At 46.0% G+C, this 24,146-nt stretch overlaps 1 protein-coding gene across 1 annotated transcript in view; it reads right to left on the reverse strand.

Moving 5' to 3' along the window:
- LOC124013313 (filaggrin-like) overlaps nt 1-24,146 on the reverse strand; it is a 49,326-nt gene that overhangs the window by 13,755 nt on the left and 11,425 nt on the right. The window contains exons 4-15 of the mRNA XM_046327583.1: nt 23,939-24,111; nt 23,643-23,674; nt 22,559-23,188; nt 21,377-22,345; nt 20,261-20,890; nt 19,418-20,047; nt 18,911-19,183; nt 18,470-18,718; nt 16,826-18,235; nt 15,120-16,720; nt 14,841-15,016; nt 13,768-14,701 (exon numbers count right to left, since the gene is read on the reverse strand). Of these exons, the coding sequence (XP_046183539.1) occupies nt 13,768-14,701; nt 14,841-15,016; nt 15,120-16,720; nt 16,826-18,235; nt 18,470-18,718; nt 18,911-19,183; nt 19,418-20,047; nt 20,261-20,890; nt 21,377-22,345; nt 22,559-23,188; nt 23,643-23,674; nt 23,939-24,111 (7,707 nt within the window). The remainder of the gene's footprint in view (nt 1-13,767; nt 14,702-14,840; nt 15,017-15,119; nt 16,721-16,825; nt 18,236-18,469; nt 18,719-18,910; nt 19,184-19,417; nt 20,048-20,260; nt 20,891-21,376; nt 22,346-22,558; nt 23,189-23,642; nt 23,675-23,938; nt 24,112-24,146) is intronic.

A 24,146-nucleotide genomic window follows, 5' to 3' on the forward strand; every position in this document is an offset into this window, starting at 1 on the left:
TAATATAAGGAAATTGAAATGGTTTATACTTTTACTTTTGATAATTAAGTACACTGTGCCCCTGGCTATCTGTAATTTTATTTTTTAAATACAATTGTGCCGTCTAGTTTAATATAAGGAATTTGAAATGATTTATACTTTTACTCAAGATTGACAATTTAGTACTTTTTCCACCACTGGATGTGGCTGGGGGTTAATAGCATTTCTTTCACATGACCCATCAATTTAGACAAGTGTATCTGGGTAAGCGTCATCTAATATTTATAAAATAGTTTTATCTGGACACTCTGTTTACCTGGAATTTTTCCTTATTGTAGGCTACTACCGCTTTTAATCTTTAACTCAGGACCTCATGTGCATCCTTAAAGAGATGGGTGGGGCTGGGTTAAGAGGGTGTGAATAATGCTGAATGGGTGTAGACAAAGGAGAGCTCTCCAGTAGGTACCAAAAATTTCAAAGACCCTTTTCTCAAAAGTGAGTTTACCAACTTTCAAAGTAGAATTACTTTGCGATTGTTCCTCAAAAATGATGTGTATGATATACCAGTCTCTACGTTTATCCAATGTAACATACTGAAATTCAAATGTTGCTACCTAAGACCGAATTCAGGTGGTGAGTCACATATTTTTACATATATTTCGCAGTCCTCTTGTGCAGGAATATGTTGCTTGGCACCATCATGTGTCCCAAATGTGTAATTACACTGCTCTTTATAATAGTTGTTTATTATGCACAGAATACACAACAACACAACTGCGAAACAATTTATTTTGTGTTTTGTTTTGTCTTTTAGATTCTTTACTTTATTAATTCCTTTTTTTGTTACTTTAATTTTGATGTTTCTCCCCCTGTGTAAAAGCTGAACTATCTTGAGTCAATAAGTTTCCAACCCCTTATGGCAAGCCCAAATAAGGTCAGGAGTTAAAATGTGCTTAACAAGTCACATAATAAGTTGCATGGACTCACTTTGTGTGGAATGAAAGTGTTTTACCTGGTTTTTGAATGACTAGCTCATATCTGCACCCACACATACAATTACCTGTAAGGTTCCTCTGTCGAGCAGTGCATTTCAAACACCGATTTAACCACAAAAAAAACAGGGAGGTTTTTCAATGCCTCGCAAAGAAGGGCACGTATAGGTAGATGGGTAAAACAAAACCAAAGCAGACATTGAATATCCCTTTGAGCATGGTGAAGTTGTTAATAACACTTTGGATGGTGTATCAATACACACAGTCACTACAAAGATACAGGCGTCCTTCCTAACTCAGTTGTCAGAGAGGGAGGAAACCGCTCAGGGATTTCAACATGAGGTAGTAGTTTAATGGATGTGATTGGAGAGAACTGAATATGAAGTGTTACATTTGGGGCAAATCCCATACAACACATTACTGAGTTCCATTCTCCATATTTTTAAGCATAATGGTGTCTAGATCATGTTATGGGTATGCTTGTAATCGGTAAGGACTGTGGAGTTTTGCAGAATAAAACATGTATTGCAGGTAGCTAAACACAGGCAAAATTCTAGATGAAAACCTGGTTCAGTCAGCTTTCCACCAGACACTGGACGTTGAATTCACCTCGGCCAAATCTAAGCTGGAGTTGCTTGCCAAGAACACAGTGAATGTTCCTGAGTGGCCAAGTTCCAGTTTTGACTTTACTCTACTTGAAAATCTATGGCCAGACCTGAAAATTGTTGTCTCGTAATGATCAACAACCAATTTGACAGAGCTTGAAGAATTTCAAAAAGAATAATGGGATAATGTTTCACAATTCAGGTGTGGAAATCTTTTAGAGACTCACAGGCATAATCGCTGCTAAAGGGGCTTCTACAAAGTACCCACCCAGGAGGAGTGTGAATACTTATGTAAATTAGATATTTATGTATTACATTTTCTAAACATTAGGATACATTTCTAAAAAAACATGTTTTCACTTTATCGTTATGGTCTATTGCATGTAGATGGATAAGACAAAAATGTATATTCGAATTCAGGCTGTACCACAACAAAATGTGGAATAAGTCAAGTTTTATGAATACTTTCTGAACAAAACTGTAAACCCTACATGTAAAGTGTTGGACCCATGTTTTATGAGCTGAAATAAAAATTTCCCAGAAATGTTCCATATGCACAACAAGCTTATTTCTCTCAAATGTATTTCTGTCCCTGTTAGTGAGATGTTTCTCCTTTGCCAAGATAATCCATCCACCTAACAGGTGTGTCATATCAAGAAGATGATTAAATAGCATGACCATTACACAGGGGCACCTTGTGCAGGGGGAAAATAAAAGGCCTCTCTAAAATGTGCAGTTTTGTCACACAGCACAATGCCACAGATGTCTCAAGTTTTGAGGGAGTCTACCAGTGCTGTCACATAGTACGCCACCTGAAATGTAATTTTAAAGAATTTGCCAGTATGTCTGTTACGGGAATTAAATTCCTATATGTTTTAATACCCAATTAAATTAAACACTCTGTCCACTTCTAAGAATTTGTAAGACTCTTATTTGCATAAAATGGACAGAGACCAGTCTCAAAATCAATCTGTAGCATTTTATTCTCGAGAGTACTGAACACGATACAGTTTTCCACAGGTTATAAACTGAAAATGTCGTCATTAGTTTTCGAACTGTCCCGTCTCTTCTTCACCCTGATACAAAGGCAGTATTTCAAGCCTTCCCACATCGTCTCCCTACCAATTTAATATAATTTATGACTGAGCCAAGGTCTTCCTGTGTAGATAAGCATTCTAGCCAGACTGACGATAAGTTCATTCATTTCTACCAAGGAACAGACAGTCATTGATCTAATTCTTGATTATATTTACACACATTATATTCAATACTAGGATTAAAAGAAACATACATCTATACAGTAACATAATAGTATTCTGATTATTCAGTCCTGATTGAAATGTATACATAATTAGTCATTATTGATAAAAAATCCCTTAACAATGTCCAACCGGCCTCACAACTGCAGGCCACATGTATGGCGTCGTGTGGATGAGCGGTTTGCTGAGTGTCAACGTTAAGAACAGAGTGAATGCGCAGAAAATGTGACAAGATCCAGAGGCCTGTTGTCGTGTCATTCATCCACCACTATCACCTCCTGTTTCAGCATGATTATGCACAGCGCCATGTCGACAGGATCTGTACATAATTCCAGGAAGCTGAAAATGTCCTAGTTATTCCGTGGATTGCATACTCACGAGGCATGTGAGACATGTTTGGGTTGCACTGGGTTGACATGTACGACAGCATGTTCCACAGGCCACAATCAACAGCCTGGTCAACTCTATGCAAAGGAGATGTCGTGCTGCACGAGGCTAATAGTGGTCACACCAGATACTGACTGGTTTTCTCCCCTACCTTTGTCGTGGAAATTTCCTGTATTACCGAATCATGAGAGAGCAAACCACACACAAGTCAGAGTTATCATAAAGTACCATCTTTAATTATATGAGCTTCACCATAGTCCTGTGACTCTCAGATCAATTCAGTGTCCATAAATGAATTCTCTGAGAGTGCTTACATAATGGCAACTGAGATCCTTTATAGCAAAGACACACATAGCCAGAAAGCATTGGCTATAAATTATCGTTCAGTTTGGTCTCCTAAACTAAGTTTTTATCTCGTTCTTGGTATCACTTAGAACCAAAACATTACCTCATCCAATGGCATATATCAATTGTCAATTCTAGACACTCCCATCAAAAATACAACCCCTCCTGGACAAGCTCACGGAGAGAAGAGTGAGCCTCTAGGTCAAGATAAGGGCAACCTCAGAGGGAACATACAATGGTCCAGACACTGCCATCCTCCTCTCCCCAATGGGAAAAGTAGGGAGTGACTGGCACACAGACATTGTGGAGCCAAGAGATAATTGGTTCCCCCTCAATCATCCCTTCACATGGTTTAAAAGATACGTTTACATATAAAGACAAGCCTGAACTCTCCCATCTCTGGGGCCCAAGTAACTTTTTCCACATAAGCATACTTGTGAAAATTGATAAAACATCTTATTTATCAATGTTACCTAAGTAATTCTGATTCTGCTACCACATTCCCCTCTCAGGGACAATGTCCCTTCTGGAGAATCAGAACAGTAATTACATACTCAATATTTTACCTCTTGAAACTAGAGGGCACTATTTTTATTTTTGGAAAAATAACGTTCCCAAAGTAAACGGCCTATTTCTCAGGACCAGATGCTAGAATATGCATATCATTGACAGCTTAGGATAGAACGTTTTCCAAAACTGTCAAAATATTGTCTGTGAGTATAACAGAACTGATATTGCAGGCGAAACCCTGAGAAAAATCAAATCAGGAAGTGCATCTTATTTTGAAACCGTTGTGTTCCTATGCATCCCTATTGGCCATTGAAAGGGATATCAACCTGTAACGTCGTTCGTCTGTTGAAGAAAGAGAGTAGGACCAAAATGCAGCGTGTAGGTTACTCATGACTTTAATGAAAGAATGTGGTACATGAAATAACTGATACTAACTACAAACACAACAGAACGGAACGTGAAACTAATTACAGCCTATCTGGTGACTACAACACAGAGACAGGAACATACACCCACAAAATACAAAGCGAAACTGAGGCTACCTAAATACGGTTCCCAATCAGAGACAACGATAAGCACCTGACTCTAATTGAGAATTGCCTCAGGCAGCCAAGCCTAACTAGACACACCCCTAATCATACACAATCCCAATGCTAATAAAACCCCAATACGAAACACAACATATGTGTTGTGTCACACCCTGGCCTACCCAAAATATAACAAAAACACAAAATACAATGACCAAGGCGTGACAGAACCCCCCCCCCCCCCCCTAAGGTGCGGACTCCCGGACGCACCTCAAGAGCATAGGGAGGGTCCGGGTGGGTGTCTGTCCATGGTGGCGGTTCTGGCTCGGGACGTGGACCCCACTCCATTAATGTCCTAGTTCTTCCCCTTCGCGTCCTGGGATAATCCACCTTCTCCGCCGACCATGGCCTAATAGTCCTCACCCAGATCCCCACATAACTGAGGAGCAGCTCGGGACAGAGGGGCAGCTCGAGACAGAGGGGCAGCTCGGGACAGAGGGGCAGCTCGGGACAGAGGGGCATCTCAGGACAGAGGGGCATCTCAGGACAGAGGGGCATCTCAGGACAGAGGGGCATCTCAGGACAGAGGGGCAGCTCGGGACAGAGGGGCAGCTCAGGACAGAGGCAACCCAGGACTGAGGGAAAGCCCGGGACTGAGGGGGAGCCCGGTACTGAGAGGAAGCCCGGTACTGAGAGGAAGCCCAGTACTGAGATGAAGCTCAGGCAGGTAGTAGGCTCCGGTAAATCCTGGTTGTCGGGCAGATCTAGAAGAGACTGGTTGTCGGGGAGATCTGGAAGAGACTGGTTGTCTGGCGGCGCTGGTCTGACTGGTGGCGCTGGGCAGACTGGGAGCACTGGTGGCACTGGGCAGACTGGGAGCACTGGTGGTGCTGGGCAGACTGGGAGCGCTGGGCAGACTGGGAGCACTGGCGGCGCTGGGCAGACTGGGAGCACTGCGGGCGCTGGGCAGACTGGCGGCGCTGGGCAGACTGGGAGCACTGGGCAGACTGGGAGCACTGGCGGCACTGGGCAGACTGGGAGCACTGGCGGCGCTGGACAGACAGGAGACTCCGGCAGCGCAGGAGAGGAGAAAGGCTCTGGCTGCGCTAAACAGGCGAGGCGCACTGGAGGCCTGGTGCGTAGTGCTGGAACTGGTGTTACTGGCGCGAGGACACGCACAGGAAGCCTGGTGTGTGGAGCTGCTACCGGAGGACTGGTGTGTAGAGGTGGCTCTGGATAGACCGGACTGTGCAGGCGCACTGGAGCTCTTGAGCACCGAGCCTGCCCAAGCTTACCTGGCTCGATGCCCACTCTAGCCCGGCCAATAGGAAGAGCTGGTATGTGCCGCACCAGGCTATGCTCCCGCACTGAAAACACTGTGCGCTCCATAGCATAACAGGTCTCCTACCTCCTACCATAGCAGGTCTCCTACCTGGCATAACTATTCTCCCTTCTAGCCCACGCCCAATAATTCTTTTGGGCTGTTTTTCCGGTTTCCAACCGCGTCGCCGTGCTGCCTCCTCATACCAGCGCCTCTCCGCTTTAGCTGCATCTATTTCTTCCTTGGGACGGCGATATTCTCCCGGCTGCGCCCAGGGTCCATTACCGTCTAATTCCTCCTCCCATGTCCAATTCTCCAAGTGGTGCAGCCTCTCCCACTGCAACTGCTCTTCACGATTAACCGGGAGAGTAGGCTCAGGTCTGACTCCTGACTCAGCCACTCTCTCTCTGCGCTTTCCCCCAATAAATATTTGGGGGTTACTTTCGTTTTGCGCTCTGCGTCTCCATGTTTTCCTTTTAGACTCCATTCGTCTATAGCCCTCTTCACATTGCTGCAGGGAATCCCAGGCGGGCTCCTGCACTCGCTCTGGGTCGGCCGCCCACCTGTCGATTTCTTCCCACGTCGTATACTCCATGCCTCTACCGTCCATAACATCCTCCTTTAGCCAGTTTACACACTGCTCGGTCTGTGAGTGGTGGGTGTTTCTGTAATGGCGTTAGTCTGTTGAAGAAAGAGAGTAGGACCAAAATGCAGCGTGTAGGTTACTCATGACTTTAATGAAAGAACGCGGTACATGAAATAACTGATACTAACTACAAACACAACAGAACGGAACGTGAAACTAATTACAGCCTATCTGGTGACTACAACACAGAGACAGGAACATACACCCACAAAATACAAAGCGAAACTGAGGCTACCTAAATACGGTTCCCAATCAGAGAAAACGATAAGCACCTGACTCTAATTGAGAATCGCCTCAGGCAGCCAAGCCTAACTAGACACACCCCTAATCATACACAATCCCAATGCTAATAAAACCCCATTACGAAACACAACATATAAACCCATGTCACACCCTGGCCTACCCAAAATATAACAAAAACACAAAATACAATGACCAAGGCGTGACACAACCAGAGTCCTTTTCTACATATTCCCTAAGGTGTCTACAGTCTTTAGATGTAGTTTCACGCCTTTATGTTGAAGAATGAGCGTAAACGACTACATTGCGTAAGTGGCCAGCTGAGGGCTCTCAAAGGGATTCTTGCGTAAAAGACAGAGTTAGTAATTTTTCCTCTCGCTCCTACTGAAAAGCCAATTGTCCCAGTTGATATATTATCAAATAGATGTTTGAAAAACACCTTGAGGATTGATTATAAAAAACGTTTGACATGTTTCTGTCGATATTATGGATCTAATTAGATTTTTTTTCCACCGTTGTCGTGACCCCTGGTGTCGAGGTCCTGGATGGCAGGGAACTCGGCACCAGTGATGTACTGGGCCATATGCACTACCCTCTGTAGCACCTTGTGTTCAGATGCTGAGGAGTTTCCATACTAAGCAGTTATGCAGCCAGTCAAGACTCTCAATAGTTCAGCTGAATAACTTTTTGAGGTTCTGAGGGCCCATGCCAAATCTTTTCAGCCTCCTGCGGGTGTAAAAAGCATTGTTGTGCCCTCTTCAGAACTGTGATGGCGTGTTTGGACCATGATAGGTCCTTAGTGATGTGGACATAGAGGAACTTGAAGCTTTTGACTTGCTCCACTTCAGACCTGTCAATTTGGATGGGGGCGTGCTCGGCCCCCTGTAGTCCATGATCAGCTCCTTTGTCTTGCTCACGTTGAGGGAGAGGTTGTTGTCTGACACCACACAGCCAGATCTAGGGGTCAATTTGCAATGCAGCTCTGCCTAAACTTTGATTTTGGGTTTTAACTATTGCTTTGATATCACAGGTTTTCATTTATTGTGTGACAACCATGTCATCCAGTGTAAGGCATGTTTAAATCTACGTTCAATCGTATGGAACACATTATCTTGATATCGAGGCAGCAGGTAGCCTAGTGGTTAGAGCGTTGGGCAGGTAACCGAAAGGTTATTCGATCGAATCCCCGAGCTGACAAGGTAAAAATCTGTTGTTCTGCCCTGAACAAGGCAGTTAACCCACTGTTCCTAGGCCGTCATTGTAAATAAGAATTTGTTCTTACTGACTTGCCTAGTTTATTCAAGATTATATAAATAAAATATATATTGGCTAGCAATTTAATTAATTCATACTTTCAATTGTATGTTCGTTCATTGATCAATTCAGTTATTACACTTTTTTCAGTTGGCATTGTCAAGACATCAGAATCCCAGCACAAACCAGAATAGTCCCAGGTCTGGATAAAATAATATTTGGTTAGTACCTGACGTCAATATCCTAAAAAAAGACTTGGTTACGCCATCGTAGGGTGTTTTCACAGAAGACAAAGGGAGAACAAAGGGTTTGGTATGTGTGTGTGTTCCAGTACTTGTTATCCTTTGACGGTTGACTTCTTATCAAAGCCTTCTTTGTTACTGATATGATCTAAGAGCTCTGGATGTGTAGATGTCTGCGACTGCACCCGACTTTTCTTAACCAGATGAGTAAGTCCAGAATTTCATGTCATTCCCCCAAGACATGCTAACCTCTCACCATTACAATAAGGTTAGCATTTTGAAGGGTGTATGATATTTGTGTGCCTAACTTTCTCACTAGTCATTATTCACGATTCATTCAGGACTATATGTAACCATGGTAGCATCCACATTAATGTAGAAGTGTTTAGAAACATATTGTATTCTTGTTTACAATAAAAGTGACTCCAAAATGACACCGTACATGATTTACAGAACCATTGATTTATATTGGGCACAACATAATATGAAGCGCAACCAAAACAAACTGCAAATGCATCCAACAAGTTTGTAGAGTCACAAGTTTGATGTAAAAATTGTGTGCAAATACTAAAGTTTTGACTACTTTAAAACACATAAGTTAATTTATCCAAATACTGTTGGTCCCCTGAAATGGGGAAGTATGTAAATAAAGTATTGTCATTTCTAAACGGCTCATCCGATATGGATGAAAATTCCCTCAAATGAAAGCTGTCTGTAAGAAGTCTGCACTTTACCTCATAGTATCATTTCAAATCCAAAGTGCTGGAGTACAAAGCCAAAACAACAAATGTGTCACTGTTTGGAACTCACAGTATATTACCAGTGCAACGTTTTGTCCGGTTGACAGGCAGCATTTTACACATACTAATAAACAATGTGCTATTGACCAGTGTTGTATTGAGCAGCTTGCTGACCTATGGTGCAGTGGGCAGCTGTAGCCTATCACAGTGTCGCGGGCGGAAGCTATTAACTTTTCCCTCCTATAATTATATTTCAGGCAAGATGTCAGCTTACACAATAATGAACTCATATTGGTAGCCATCTAGATGTCACCGTGATATAGTCTACTAGTCAATGGGGAGAGCATGAATGGCAACCACACCAGGACACAGTGACCTCCTCAACCCTGTGGGATTCGTTCGGTCGCCTCTCAGCTGGGCGACATATGTCATCGGTCATTGTTTTGCAGGCCAGGAGTGTCGGTATACCCTGTCCCCGCTAACCATTTAGATTAATTTAAACAACATTGTTCCATACAATATAACAGGATTAGTTAACCTGTTCACTTCACAAGTGGCATGCAAACATTTGGTGGCACAGAAAAAAAATAGTCTGGTCAAATAATCTGCGGAATTGTGTAGCAATGTTTTGTTAGTTAGCAAGTGGTTTGAAGAAGGTGTGTCTTCTTGTTTTATTTGTATTTGTTCATTGCCTCAATTGATTTCACAGACTATGTTGGATATATGCTGTAGGTTGGAATCAACCCAAGATGATGAACCCTGAAGATGGAACAAAGTGCATGACAAGGTGACCCAAAGAAAGCCAGCTTTTCTCAACCCCTCCATTTGCCCCATTCTTCCAAGAGCTCAGAGTTGGAATTAAGACCTCTAGTGAGGTAAGTACACACACACATATACACACATACGACACCAGCTTGACATCTCCCTTGTCACCTGTCTTTTTACCCTCAGAGTAACAGCCCTTGTACTCTCTGTCTCCCATTCTATTCTTTCTTTTTCTATGCTTGTCCTAATTAAAGTTGAGAAGAGCTAGCAAATCAGAACTGAGGAAGATTATTACAGAGCTGATGCTGCGCTGACATCCTGCTCAAAATGTCTCGTTGTGTGTTTCATCGCCTCTGAACCCCCTTACCCTGAATAGTTGCCCCTGATCATAGATCTAGGATTGTACCCAATCCCGATGTTAACTTCTAGGTCTCTCTGTCTGTCTTCCCCACACCACCCACACAGAGGCACACAATATAGTTTTTAGATTAGATTAGTGTTGTAATGATGCTCTTATTTGGTTAATGTTGTTACCAATTTTCATCAATTATTTTATTTTAATTGTTTTATTTGACCTTTATTTAACCAGGTAAACTAGTTGACAACAAGTTCTCATTTGCAACTGCGAACTGGCCAAGAATAAAGTAAAGCAGTTCGACACATACAACAACACAGAGTTACACATGGCATAAGCAAACATACAATCAATAATACAGTAGAAAAATTTATATACAGCATTTGCAAATGAGGTAGGATAAGAGAGGTAAGGCAATACATAGGCCATGGTGGCGAAGTAATTACGATATAGTAATTAAACACTGGAATGGTAGGATGAGCAGAAGATGAATGTGCAAGTAGTGATACTGGGGTGCAAAGGAGCAAGATAAAGAAATAAATACAGTATGGGGATGAGGTAGTTGGAAGGGCTATTTACAGATGAGCTATGTACAGGTGCAGTGATCTGTGAGCTGCTCAGACAGCTGGTGCTTAAAGTTAGTGAGGGAGGTAAGAGTCTCCAACTTCAGAGATTTTTGCAGTTTGTTCCAGTCATTGTCAGCAGAGAACTGGAAGGAGAGGCGGCCATTGGGGGTGACCAGTGAGATATACCTGCTGGAGCATGTGCTACGGGTGGGTGCTGCTATCCAATTTGTTGAGTAGGGTATTGGAGGCTATTTTGTAAATGACCGCCAAAGTCGAGGATCGGTAGGATGGTCAGTATTACAAGGGTATGTTTGGCAGCATGAGTGAAGGATGCTTTAATGCGAAATTGGTAGCCAATTCTAGATTTAATTTTGGATTGGAGATGTTTAATGTGAGTCTGGAAGGAGAGTTTACAGTCTAACCAGACACCTAGGTATTTGTAGTTGTCAACATACAAGTTCAGAGTAGTGATGCTGGACTGGCGGGCAGGTGCGAGCAGCGATCGGTTGAAGAGCATGCATTTAGTTTTACTTGCATTGAAGAGCAGTTGGAGGCCACGGAAGGAGAGTTGTATGGCATTGAAGCTCATCTGGAGGTTAGTTAACACAGTGTCCAAAGAAGGGCCAGAGGTATATAGAATGGTGTCGTCTGCGTAGAGGTGGATCAAAGAATCATCAGCAGCGAGAGCAACATCATTGATGTATACAGAGAAGAGAGTAGGCCCGAGAATTGAACCCTGTGGCACCCCCATAGAGACTGCCAGAGGTCCGGACAACAGGCCCTCCGATTTGACATACTGAACCCTATCGGAGAAGTAGTTGGTGAACCAGGCGAGGCAATCATCATACATAGATACACAATTGGTGAAATCAGGGTGACAAAAGAATGGTTGAGGTGTGTTCAAAGCCCTCCCTCAAGACGATAGGAGATGAACAATGAAATGCGTAAGCGGAACAAAAAATTATATCTGAAAGGGCTAATCTCGTTTATCCCATTTTTAAAGTGTGTTGACAACATATTTCACTTCACAAACACCCAGTAACGTAATACAGCCAGTCTAATATTTTAATGAATTTTGACCTATGAAACATACCTTCAGATATTCATGAATTTAGAAAAGCCCTTTCTGCGATTACTGTCCAAACTTATCATAACCATTGTCTTTTTGTTGTTGTTGCCATTGTAAACAAATGTCCTGTTCGGCTTGAAATAGATCTTCTGATATTCATATCTCATTCCTATCATAGAAATAAAGTGGTATTTATGCTGTATGTGAACAAGACATACCAGATGCAGTTGGCACACAATAATAATTATTGAAATGTAACTTAAGGGAAGTGAATGTCTTTTCAGGTAATGGATTGCATTTAATTTAATTTCTTCATTAATCCGGAACAGAAAACGAACCCAGCATTTTCTTCATTCAAAGTATGAGTAATAGTGAATTACAAAACAGTATAAATACACCATTCAGTTACAATAAGTATTAGTGCAGTAAGTAGAAGGAATAACTATCAAGATTCTTAAAATCCTGTTGATAATTGGTAGAACAGCTATCTTTTTTTACATTATCCTCAAGCTGTTCAATAAATAGTATACAGTTTTAATAATTAATATGATTACATTGTTGTTAAGTTTCCCTGTCACAGTGGTGATCAGTTATATCAGTATTAGTCAAGCAGTTGTGACAACATAACAAGACAGATGAGTAGACTTGTCTTGTAGCTTATTCCACTGGAGGCGGCAGCATTGTTTATTGTTGATACAATAACAGATGTTGTTGAAGCAGCTGTGTTTGGTGTAGGACCAGTTGTTGTTGTTGTTGTGGGGGTGGCTGTGGTTGTTGTGGTGGCTGTGGTAGTTGCGGCAACTGTGGTGGCTGCAGAAGTTGTAGTTCCTGTAACACCACAGAAGTTCTCATAAAAATGTACCCAATATAGAGTGTCATAAGTCAATGTGGAGAGTGACGACAATGACAAGGTCAGCAGTGATGGCTTAACTTACTTGCAGTAATGGAGGTTGTGTCAACGTCGAGGAAGGTGTTCCCGTGAGACAGAGAGTCATTCAATCCCTGCTCCACACTCGTTACATTGGGAACCACTGTCTGGTTCTTGAAAATAAGGGTCATGTTGACAATAATTGACCCTCTCCTGTAAACAATGAGATATAGAAAGATTTCATTTTCATTTCGAGGTCAGATCTTTTTAAAACATTTTTTTTAACCTTTATTCAACTAGGCAAGTCAGTTAAGAACAAATTCTTATTTCCAATGACGGCCTAAAACCATTGTTTCCAAGAAAGTATTAAGAAAACAAGACAATGTATAGTAATTATTTGTATTTGTTTTCTTAATATATTATTCAAACTTATATCACTGTTATTTCGAGATAATTCTATTTGAATGGAGAGATTCATAGACTTACAAAAAACAATTATTGTTACTTACGTGAACTGAATAATCCTACACCTTACGTATGTTAAAGGGTAAATTCTTTTGTAACCATGATTCACCTGTAAAAAAAGAAACAAATTAGCATCAATAATATCAACAGTGAAGTCAGTGACACAATGTTAGTGACACAATGTTGTTAAAAGATGAGCTGATTACCTCTGTGGTAACATTTTCTGCCAGTTCCTGATATGCTGTTGTGGAAGAATCAGTATAGTCACTTTGGAATGCACGGAACATTCTGAATCCTAATCCCACTGACCCCTCATTCGCTGTCGGTGCCGCTGTTGACTTAGTTGTGGTAGCGGTGGCTGTGGTGGTTGTGGGAGCAGGTATAGTTGTTATGGCAGCAACTGTGGTTGTAGAGGAAGCAGCTGTGGTTGTAGAGGAAGCAGCTGTGGTTGTAGAAGAAGCAGCTGTGGTTGTAGAAGAAGCAGCTGTGGTTGTAGAGGAAGCAGCTGTGGTTGTAGAGGAGGCAGCTGTGGTTGTAGAGGAAGCAGCCGTAGTTGTTGGGGCAGAAGATGTGGTTGTTGTTTTGTCAGCTGTGATTGTAGTTGGAGATGCTGTGGTTGTCATGGCAGCAACTATGGTTGTTGTGGCAGCTGCTGTGGTTGTGTTGGCTGCTGCGTTGGTTGCAGTTTGAGCAGCTGTGGTAATAGTGGCAGCAGGTATAGTTGTTGTGGCAGAATGTGTGGTTGCAGAGGAAGCTACTGTGGTTGTAGTTGGATAAGTTGTTGATGTGGCAGTAGCTGTGTTTGTAGTTAGAGAATCTGTGGTTATTGTGGTGGCAGCTGTAGTTGTGGGAGCAGCTGTTGTGGTTGAAGTGGCAGCAGCTGTGGTTGTAGAGGAAGCAGCTGTAGTTGTAGTTGGTGAAGCTGTGGTTTTTGCAACGCCAACAGTGTTTGTAGTTGGAGCATCTGTGGACGTAGTTGAGGTTGTAGTTGGAGCAGCTGTGGATGTTGAATGAGCAACTGTGGTAGTTGTGATGCCTGCTGTGGTGACCGTGGCGGCACCTGTGGTTGTTGTGGCAGCAGCTGTGGTTGTCATGACAGGAGCTGTGGTTGTCATGACAAGAGCTGTGGTTGTAGTAGGAGCAGTAGTGGTTGTGGTGGTAGCTCCTGTGATAGTGTTGGTTTCTGCTGTTGTTATAGTCGAAGCAGCTGTGGTTGTTGTGACCGGAATTGTGGTAGTCGTCATGCCAGCTGTGGTGGTCGTGGGGGCAGATGTGGTTGGAGTTGCAACAGTAGCTGTGGTTGTAGTTGGAGCAGCTGTGGATGTTGAATGAGCAACTGTGGTAGTTGTGATGCCTGCTTTGGTGACCGTGGCGGCACCTGTGTTTGTGGTGGCAGCACCTGTGGTTGTTGTGGCAGCAGCTGTGGTTGATTTGGGAGAAACTGTGGATGTTGTGACTCCATTTGTGGTTGTAGTTGGAGCATCTGTGGTTGTCATGACAGGAGCTATGGATGTAGTAGGAGCAGTAGGGGTTGTGGGGCAGCTGCTGTTGTTGTAGTCGAAGCAGCTGTGGTTGTTGTAATCGGAATTGTGGTAGTCGTCAGGCCAGCTGTGGTGGTCGTGGGGGCAGCTGTGGTTGTGGTTGCAGCACCTGTGGTTGTTGTGAAAGCAGCTTTGGTTGTTGTGGGAAAAACTGTGGTTGTTACTCCATTTGTTGTTGTAGTTGGAGCATCTGTGGTTGTCGTGGCTGCAGCTGTGGTTGGTGTTGCAGTAGTAGCTGTGGTTGTAGTTGGAGCAGCTGTTGTTGTTGATTGAGAATCTGTGGCAGTTGTGATGCCTGCTGTGGTGACCGTAGCAGGACCTGTGGTTGTCGTGGCAGCACCTGTGGTTGTTGTGGGAGAAACTGTGGTTGTGACTTCATTTGTTGTGGTAGTTGGAGCATCTGTGGTTGTTGTGGCAGCAGCTGTGATTGTTGTGGGAGAAACTGTGGATGTTGTGACTCCATTTGTGGTTGTAGTTGGAGCATCTGTGGTTGTCATGACAAGAGCTGTGGTTGTAGTAGGAGCAGTAGTGGTTGTGGTGGTAGCTCCTGTGATTGTGTTGGTTGCTGCTGTTGTTATCGTCGAAGCAGCTGTGGTTGTTGTGACCGGAATTGTGGTCGTCGTCATGCCAGCTGTGGTGGTCGTGGGGGCAGCTGTGGTTGTGGTTGCAGCACCTGTGGTTGTTGTGGCAGCAGCTGTGATTGTTGTGGGAGAAACTGTGGATGTTCTGACTCCATTTGTGGTTGTAGTTGGAGCATCTGTAGTTGTCATGACAAGAGCTGTGGTTGTAGTAGGAGCAGTAGTGGTTGTGGTGGTAGCTCCTGTGATTGTGTTGGTTGCTGCTGTTGTTATAGTCGAAGCAGCTGTGGTTGTTGTGACTGGAATTGTGGTAGTTGTCATGCCAGCTGTGGTGGTCGTGGGGGCAGCTGTGGTTGTGGTTGCAGCACCTGTGGTTGTTGTGAAAGCAGCTGTTGTTGTTGTGGGAGAAACTGTGGATGTTGTGACTCCATTTGTGGTTGTAGTTGGAGCATCTGTGGTTGTCATGACAGGAGCTATGGATGTAGTAGCAGCAGTAGGGGTTGTGGTGGCAGCTCCTGTGATTGTGGTGGTTGCTGCTGTTGTTGTAGTCGAAGAAGCTGTGGTTGTTGTGACCGGAATTGTGGTAGTCGTCATGCCAGCTGTGGTGGTCGTGGGGGCAGCTGTGGTTGTAGTTGCAACAGTAGCTGTGGTTGTAGTTGGAGCAACTGTGGATGTTGAATGAGCAACTGTGGTAGTTGTAATGCCTGCTGTGGTGACCGTGGCGGCACCTGTGGTTGTGGTGGCAGCACCTGTGGTTGTTGTGGCAGCAGCTGTGTTTGTTGTGGGAGAAACTGTGGATGTTGTGACTCCATTTGTGGTTGTAGTTGGAGCATCTGTGGTTGTCGTGGCTGCAGCTGTGGTTGGTGTTGCAGCAGTAGCTGTGGTTGTAGTTGGAGCAGCTGTGGTTGTTGAATGAGAATCTGTGGTAGTTGTGATGCCTGCTGTGGTGACCGTGGCGGCACCTGTGGTTGTGGTGGCAGCACCTGTGGTTGTTGTGGCAGCAGCTGTGTTTGTTGTGGGAGAAACTGTGGATGTTGTGACTCCATTTGTGGTTGTAGTTGGAGCATCTGTGGTTGTCGTGGCTGCAGCTGTGGTTGGTGTTGCAGCAGTAGCTGTGGTTGTAGTTGGAGCAGCTGTGGTTGTTGAATGAGAATCTGTGGTAGTTGTGATGCCTGCTGTGGTGACCGTAGCAGGACCTGTGGTTGTCGTGGCAGCACCTGTGGTTGTTGTGGGAGAAACTGTGGTTGTGACTCCATTTGTTGTGGTCGTTGTAGCATCTGTGGTTGTCATGACAAGAGCTGTGGTTGTAGTAGGAGCAGTAGTGGTTGTGGTGGTAGCTCCTGTGATTGTGTTGGTTGCTGCTGTTGTTATCGTCGAAGCAGCTGTGGTTGTTGTGACCGGAATTGTGGTCGTCGTCATGCCAGCTGTGGTGGTCGTGGGGGCAGCTGTGGTTGTGGTTGCAGCACCTGTGGTTGTTGTGAAAGCAGCTGTGGTTGTTGTGGGAAAAACTGTGGTTGTTGTGACTCCATTTGTTGTTGTAGTTGGAGCATCTGTGGTTGTCGTGGCTGCACCTGTGGTTGGTGTTGCAGCAGTAGCTGTGGTTGTAGTTGGAGCAGCTGTGGTAGTTGTGATGCCTGCTGTGGTGACCGTGGCGGCACCTGTGGTTGTGGTGGCAGCACCTGTGGTTGTTGTGGCAGCAGCTGTGGATGTTGTGACTCCATTTGTGGTTGTAGTTGGAGCATCTGTGGTTGTCATGACAGGAGCTATGGATGTAGTAGGAGCAGTAGGGGTTGTGGTGGCAGCTCCTGTGATTGTGTTGGTTGCTGCTGTTGTTATCGTCGAAGCAGCTGTGGTTGTTGTGGCCGGAATTGTGGTAGTCGTCATGCCAGCTCTGGTGGTCGTGGGGGCAGCTGTGGTTGTGGTTGCAGCACCTGTGGTTGTTGTGAAAGCATCTGTTGTTGTTGTGGGAAAAACTGTGCTTGTTGTGACTCCATTTGTTGTTGTAGTTGGAGCATCTGTGGTTGTCGTGGCTGCAGCTGTAGTTGGTGTTGCAGCAGTAGCTGTGGTTGTAGTTGGAGCAGCTGTGGTTGTTGAATGAGAATCTGTGGTAGTTGTGATGCCTGATGTGGTGACCGTAGCAGGACCTGTGGTTGTCGTGGCAGCATCTGTGGTTGTTGTGGGAGAAACTGTGGTTGTGACTCCATTTGTGGTTGTAGTTGGAGCATCTGTGGTTGTCATGACAGGAGCTATGGATGTAGTAGGAGCAGTAGGGGTTGTGGTGGCAGCTCCTGTGATTGTGGTGGTTGCTGCTGTTGTTGTAGTCAAAGCAGCTGTGGTTGTTGCGACCGGAATTGTGGTAGTCGTCATGCCAGCTGTGGTGGTCGTGGGGGCAACTGTGGTTGGAGTCATGCCAGCTGTGGTGGTCGTGGGGGCAACTGTGGTTGGAGTTGCAACAATAGCTGTGGTTGTAGTTGGAGCAGCTGTGGATGTTGAATGAGCAACTGTGGTAGTTGTGATGCCTGCTGTGGTGGTTGTGGGGGCACCTGTGGTTGTGGTTGCAGCACCTGTGGTTGTGGTTGCAGCACCTGTGGTAGTTGTGATGCCTGCTGTGGTGACCGTAGCAGGACCTGTGGTTGTCGTGGCAGCACCTGTGGTTGTTGTGGGAGAAACTGTGGTTGTGACTCCATTTGTTGTGGTAGTTGGAGCATCTGTGGTTGTTTTGGCAGCAGCTGCGATTGTCGTGGGAGAAACTGTGGATGTTGTGACTCCATTTGTGGTTGTAGTTGGAGCATCTGCTGTTGTCATGACAAGAGCTGTGGTTGTAGTAGGAGCAGTAGTGGTTGTGGTGGTAGATCCTGTGATTGTGTTGGTTGCTGCTGTTGTTATCGTCGAAGCTGCTGTGGTTTTTGTGACCGGAATTGTGGTAGTCGTCATGCCAGCTGTGGTGGTTGTGGGGACAGCTGTGGTTCTGGTTGCAGCACCTGTGGTTGTTGTGAAAGCAGCTGTGGTTGTTGTGGGAAAAACTGTGGTTGTTGTGACTCCATTTGTTGTTGTAGTTGGAGCATCTGTGGTTGTCGTGGCTGCAGCTGTGGTTGGTGTTGCAGCAGTAGCTGTGGTTGTAGTTGGAGCAGCTGTGGTTGTTGAATGAGAATCTGTGGTAGTTGTGATGCCTGCTGTGGTGACCGTAGCAGGATCTGTGGTTGTCATGGCAGCACCTGTGGTTGTTGTGGGAGAAACTGTGGTTGTGACTCCATTTGTTGTGGTCGTTGTAGCATCTGTGGTTGTTGTGGCAGCAGCTGTGATTGTTGTGGGAGAAACTGTGGATGTTGTGACTCCATTTGTGATTGTAGTTGGAGCATCTGTGGTTGTCATGACAAGAGCTGTGGTTGTAGTAGGAGCAGTAGTGGTTGTGGTGGTAGCTCCTGTGATTGTGTTGGTTGCTGCTGTTGTTATCGTCGAAGCAGCTGTGGTTGTTGTGGCCGGAATTGTGGTAGTCGTCATGTCAGCTGTGGTGGTCGTGGGGGCAGCTGTGGTTGGAGTTGCAACAGTAGCTTTGGTTGTAGTTGGAGCAGCTGTGGATGTTGAATGAGCAACTGTGGTAGTTGTGATGCCTGCTGTGGTGACCGTGGCGGCACCTGTGGTTGTGGTGGCAGCACCTGTGGTTGTTGTGGCAGCAGCTGCGATTGTCGTGGGAGAAACTGTGGATGTTGTGACTCCATTTGTGGTTGTAGTTGGAGCATCTGCTGTTGTCATGACAAGAGCTGTGGTTGTAGTAGGAGCAGTAGTGGTTGTGGTGGTAGCTCCTGTGATTGTGTTGGTTGCTGCTGTTGTTATCGTCGAAGCTGCTGTGGTTTTTGTGACCGGAATTGTGGTAGTCGTCATGCCAGCTGTGGTGGTTGTGGGGACAGCTGTGGTTGTGGTTGCAGCACCTGTGGTTGTTGTGAAAGCAGCTGTGGTTGTTGTGGGAAAAACTGTGGTTGTTGTGACTCCATTTGTTGTTGTAGTTGGAGCATCTGTTGTTGTCGTGGCTGCAGCTGTGGTTGGTGTTGCAGCAGTAGCTGTGGTTGTAGTTGGAGCAGCTGTGGTTGTTGAATGAGAATCTGTGGTAGTTGTGATGCCTGCTGTGGTGACCGTAGCAGGACCTGTGGTTGTCGTGGCAGCACCTGTGGTTGTTGTGGGAGAAACTGTGGTTGTGACTCCATTTGTTGTGGTAGTTAGAGCATCTGTGGTTGTTGTGGCAGCAGCTGTGATTGTTGTGGGAGAAACTGTGGATGTTGTGACTCCATTTGTGATTGTTGTTGGAGCATCTGTGGTTGTCATGACAAGAGCTGTGGTTGTAGTAGGAGCAGTAGTGGTTGTGGTGGTAGCTCCTGTGATTGTGTTGGTTGCTGCTGTTGTTATCGTCGAAGCAGCTGTGGTTGTTGTGACCGGAATTGTGGTCGTCGTCATGCCAGCTGTGGTGGTCGTGGGGGCAGCTGTGGTTGGAGTTGCAACAGTAGCTGTGGTTGTAGTTGGAGCAGCTGTGGATGTTGAATGAGCAACTGTGGTAGTTGTGATGCCTGCTGTGGTGACCGTGGCGGCACGTGTGGTTGTGGTGGCAGCACCTGAGGTTGTTGTGGCAGCAGCTGTGATTGTTGTGGGAGAAACTGTGGATGTTGTGACTCCATTTGTGGTTGTAGTTGGAGCATCTGTGGTTGTCATGACAGGAGCTATGGATGTAGTAGTAGCAGTAGCGGTTGTGGTGGCAGCTCCTGTGATTTTGGTGGTTGCTGCTGTGGTTGTTGTGAAAGCAGCTGTTGTTGTTGTGGGAAAAACTGTGGTTGTTGTGACTCCATTTGTTGTTGTAGTTGGAGCATCTGTTGTTGTCGTGGCTGCAGCTGTGGTTGGTGTTGCAGCAGTAGCTGTGGTTGTAGTTGGAGCAGCTGTGGTTGTTGAATGAGAATCTGTGGTAGTTGTGATGCCTGCTGTGGTGACCGTAGCAGGACCTGTGGTTGTCGTGGCAGCACCTGTGGTTGTTGTGGGAGAAACTGTGGTTGTGACTCCATTTGTTGTGGTAGTTAGAGCATCTGTGGTTGTTGTGGCAGCAGCTGTGATTGTTGTGGGAGAAACTGTGGATGTTGTGACTCCATTTGTGATTGTAGTTGGAGCATCTGTGGTTGTCATGACAAGAGCTGTGGTTGTAGTAGGAGCAGTAGTGGTTGTGGTGGTAGCTCCTGTGATTGTGTTGGTTGCTGCTGTTGTTATCGTCGAAGCAGCTGTGGTTGTTGTGACCGGAATTGTGGTCGTCGTCATGCCAGCTGTGGTGGTCGTGGGGGCAGCTGTGGTTGGAGTTGCAACAGTAGCTGTGGTTGTAGTTGGAGCAGCTGTGGATGTTGAATGAGCAACTGTGGTAGTTGTGATGCCTGCTGTGGTGACCGTGGCGGCACGTGTGGTTGTGGTGGCAGCACCTGTGGTTGTTGTGGCAGCAGCTGTGATTGTTGTGGGAGAAACTGTGGATGTTGTGACTCCATTTGTGGTTGTAGTTGGAGCATCTGTGGTTGTCATGACAGGAGCTATGGATGTAGTAAGAGCAGTAGCGGTTGTGGTGGCAGCTCCTGTGATTTTGGTGGTTGCTGCTGTGGTTGTTGTGAAAGCAGCTGTTGTTGTTGTGGGAAAAACTGTGGTTGTTGTGACTCCATTTGTTGTTGTAGTTGGAGCATCTGTTGTTGTCATGACAGGAGCTATGGATGTAGTAAGAGCAGTAGCGGTTGTGGTGGCAGCTCCTGTGATTGTGGTGGTTGCTGCTGTTGTTGTAGTCGAAGCAGCTGTGGTTGTTGTGACCGGAATTGTGGTAGTCGTCATGCCAGCTGTGGTGGTCGTGGGGGCAGCTGTTGTTGTGGTTGCAGCACCTGTGGTTGTTGTGAAAGCAGCTGTGGTTGTTGTGGGAAAAACTGTGGTTGTTGTGATTCCATTTGTTGTTGTAGTTGGAGCATCTGTGGTTGTCGTGGCTGCAGCTGTGGTTGGTGTTGCAGCAGTAGCTGTGGTTGTAGTTGGAGCAGCTGTGGTTGTTGAATGAGAATCTGTGGTAGTTGTGATGCCTGCTGTGGTGACCGTAGCAGGACCTGTGGTTGTCGTGTCAGCACCTGTGGTTGTTGTGGGAGAAACTGTGGTTGTGACTCCATTTGTTGTGGTAGTTAGAGCATCTGTGGTTGTTGTGGCAGCAGCTGTGATTGTTGTGGGAGAAACTGTGGATGTTGTGACTCCATTTGTGATTGTAGTTGGAGCATCTGTGGTTGTCATGACAAGAGCTGTGGTTGTAGTAGGAGCAGTAGTGGTTGTGGTGGTAGCTCCTGTGATTGTGTTGGTTGCTGCTGTTGTTATCGTCGAAGCAGCTGTGGTTGTTGTGACCGGAATTGTGGTCGTCGTCATGCCAGCTGTGGTGGTCGTGGGGGCAGCTGTGGTTGTGGTGGCAGCACCTGTGGTTGTTGTGGCAGCAGCTGTGGTTGTTGTGGGAGAAACTGTGGATGTTGTGACTCCATTTGTGTTTGTAGTTGGAGCATCTGTGGTTGTCATGACAGGAGCTATGGATGTAGTAGGAGCAGTAGGGGTTGTGGTGGCAGCTCCTGTGATTGTGGTGGTTGCTGCTGTTGTTGTCGTCGAAGAAGCTGTGGTTGTTGTGACCGGAATTGTGGAAGTTGTCATGCCAGCTGTGCTGGTCATGGGGGCAGCTGTGGTTGTGGTTGCAGCAGTAGCTGTTGTTGTAGTTGGAGCACCTGTGGTTGTCGTGGCTGCAGCTGTGGTTGGAGTTGCAACAGTAGCTGTGATTGTAGTTGGAACAGCTGTGGTTGTTGAATGAGAATCTGTGGTAGTTGTGATGCCTGCTGTGGTGACCGTGGCGGCACCTGTGGTTGTGGTGGCAGCACCTGTGGTTGTTGTGGCAGCATCTGTGGTTGTTGTGGGAGAAACTGTGGATGTTGTGACTCCATTTGTGTTTGTAGTTGGAGCATCTGTGGTTGTCATGACAGGAGCTATGGATGTAGTAGGAGCAGTAGGGGTTGTGGTGGCAGCTCCTGTGATTGTGGTGGTTGCTGCTGTGGTTGTTGTGAAAGCAGCTGTTGTTGTTGTGGGAAAAACTGTGGTTGTTGTGACTCCATTTGTTGTTGTAGTTGGAGCATCTGTTGTTGTCGTGGCTGCAGCTGTGGTTGGTGTTGCAGCAGTAGCTGTGGTTGTAGTTGGAGCAGCTGTGGTTGTTGAATGAGAATCTGTGGTAGTTGTGATGCCTGCTGTGGTGACCGTAGCAGGACCTGTGGTTGTCGTGGCAGCACCTGTGGTTGTTGTGGGAGAAACTGTGGTTGTGACTCCATTTGTTGTGGTAGTTAGAGCATCTGTGGTTGTTGTGGCAGCAGCTGTGATTGTTGTGGGAGAAACTGTGGATGTTGTGACTCCATTTGTGATTGTAGTTGGAGCATCTGTGGTTGTCATGACAAGAGCTGTGGTTGTAGTAGGAGCAGTAGTGGTTGTGGTGGTAGCTCCTGTGATTGTGTTGGTTGCTGCTGTTGTTATCGTCGAAGCAGCTGTGGTTGTTGTGACCGGAATTGTGGTCGTCGTCATGCCAGCTGTGGTGGTCGTGGGGGCAGCTGTGGTTGGAGTTGCAACAGTAGCTGTGGTTGTAGTTGGAGCAGCTGTGGATGTTGAATGAGCAACTGTGGTAGTTGTGATGCCTGCTGTGGTGACCGTGGCGGCACGTGTGGTTGTGGTGGCAGCACCTGTGGTTGTTGTGGCAGCAGCTGTGATTGTTGTGGGAGAAACTGTGGATGTTGTGACTCCATTTGTGGTTGTAGTTGGAGAATCTGTGGTTGTCATGACAGGAGCTATGGATGTAGTAAGAGCAGTAGCGGTTGTGGTGGCAGCTCCTGTGATTTTGGTGGTTGCTGCTGTGGTTGTTGTGAAAGCAGCTGTTGTTGTTGTGGGAAAAACTGTGGTTGTTGTGACTCCATTTGTTGTTGTAGTTGGAGCATCTGTTGTTGTCATGACAGGAGCTATGGATGTAGTAAGAGCAGTAGCGGTTGTGGTGGCAGCTCCTGTGATTGTGGTGGTTGCTGCTGTTGTTGTAGTCGAAGCAGCTGTGGTTGTTGTGACCGGAATTGTGGTAGTCGTCATGCCAGCTGTGGTGGTCGTGGGGGCAGCTGTTGTTGTGGTTGCAGCACCTGTGGTTGTTGTAAAAGCAGCTGTGGTTGTTGTGGGAAAAACTGTGGTTGTTGTGATTCCATTTGTTGTTGTAGTTGGAGCATCTGTGGTTGTCGTGGCTGCAGCTGTGGTTGGTGTTGCAGCAGTAGCTGTGGTTGTAGTTGGAGCAGCTGTGGTTGTTGAATGAGAATCTGTGGTAGTTGTGATGCCTGCTGTGGTGACCGTAGCAGGACCTGTGGTTGTCGTGTCAGCACCTGTGGTTGTTGTGGGAGAAACTGTGGTTGTGACTCCATTTGTTGTGGTAGTTAGAGCATCTGTGGTTGTTGTGGCAGCAGCTGTGATTGTTGTGGGAGAAACTGTGGATGTTGTGACTCCATTTGTGATTGTAGTTGGAGCATCTGTGGTTGTCATGACAAGAGCTGTGGTTGTAGTAGGAGCAGTAGTGGTTGTGGTGGTAGCTCCTGTGATTGTGTTGGTTGCTGCTGTTGTTATCGTCAAGCAGCTGTGGTTGTTGTGACCGGAATTGTGGTCGTCGTCATGCCAGCTGTGGTGGTCGTGGGGGCAGCTGTGGTTGTGGTGGCAGCACCTGTGGTTGTTGTGGCAGCAGCTGTGGTTGTTGTGGGAGAAACTGTGGATGTTGTGACTCCATTTGTGTTTGTAGTTGGAGCATCTGTGGTTGTCATGACAGGAGCTATGGATGTAGTAGGAGCAGTAGGGGTTGTGGTG

Source organism: Oncorhynchus gorbuscha, linkage group LG24, assembly GCF_021184085.1.
Source record: "Oncorhynchus gorbuscha isolate QuinsamMale2020 ecotype Even-year linkage group LG24, OgorEven_v1.0, whole genome shotgun sequence".
NCBI classification, from domain to species: Eukaryota; Metazoa; Chordata; class Actinopteri; order Salmoniformes; family Salmonidae; genus Oncorhynchus; species Oncorhynchus gorbuscha.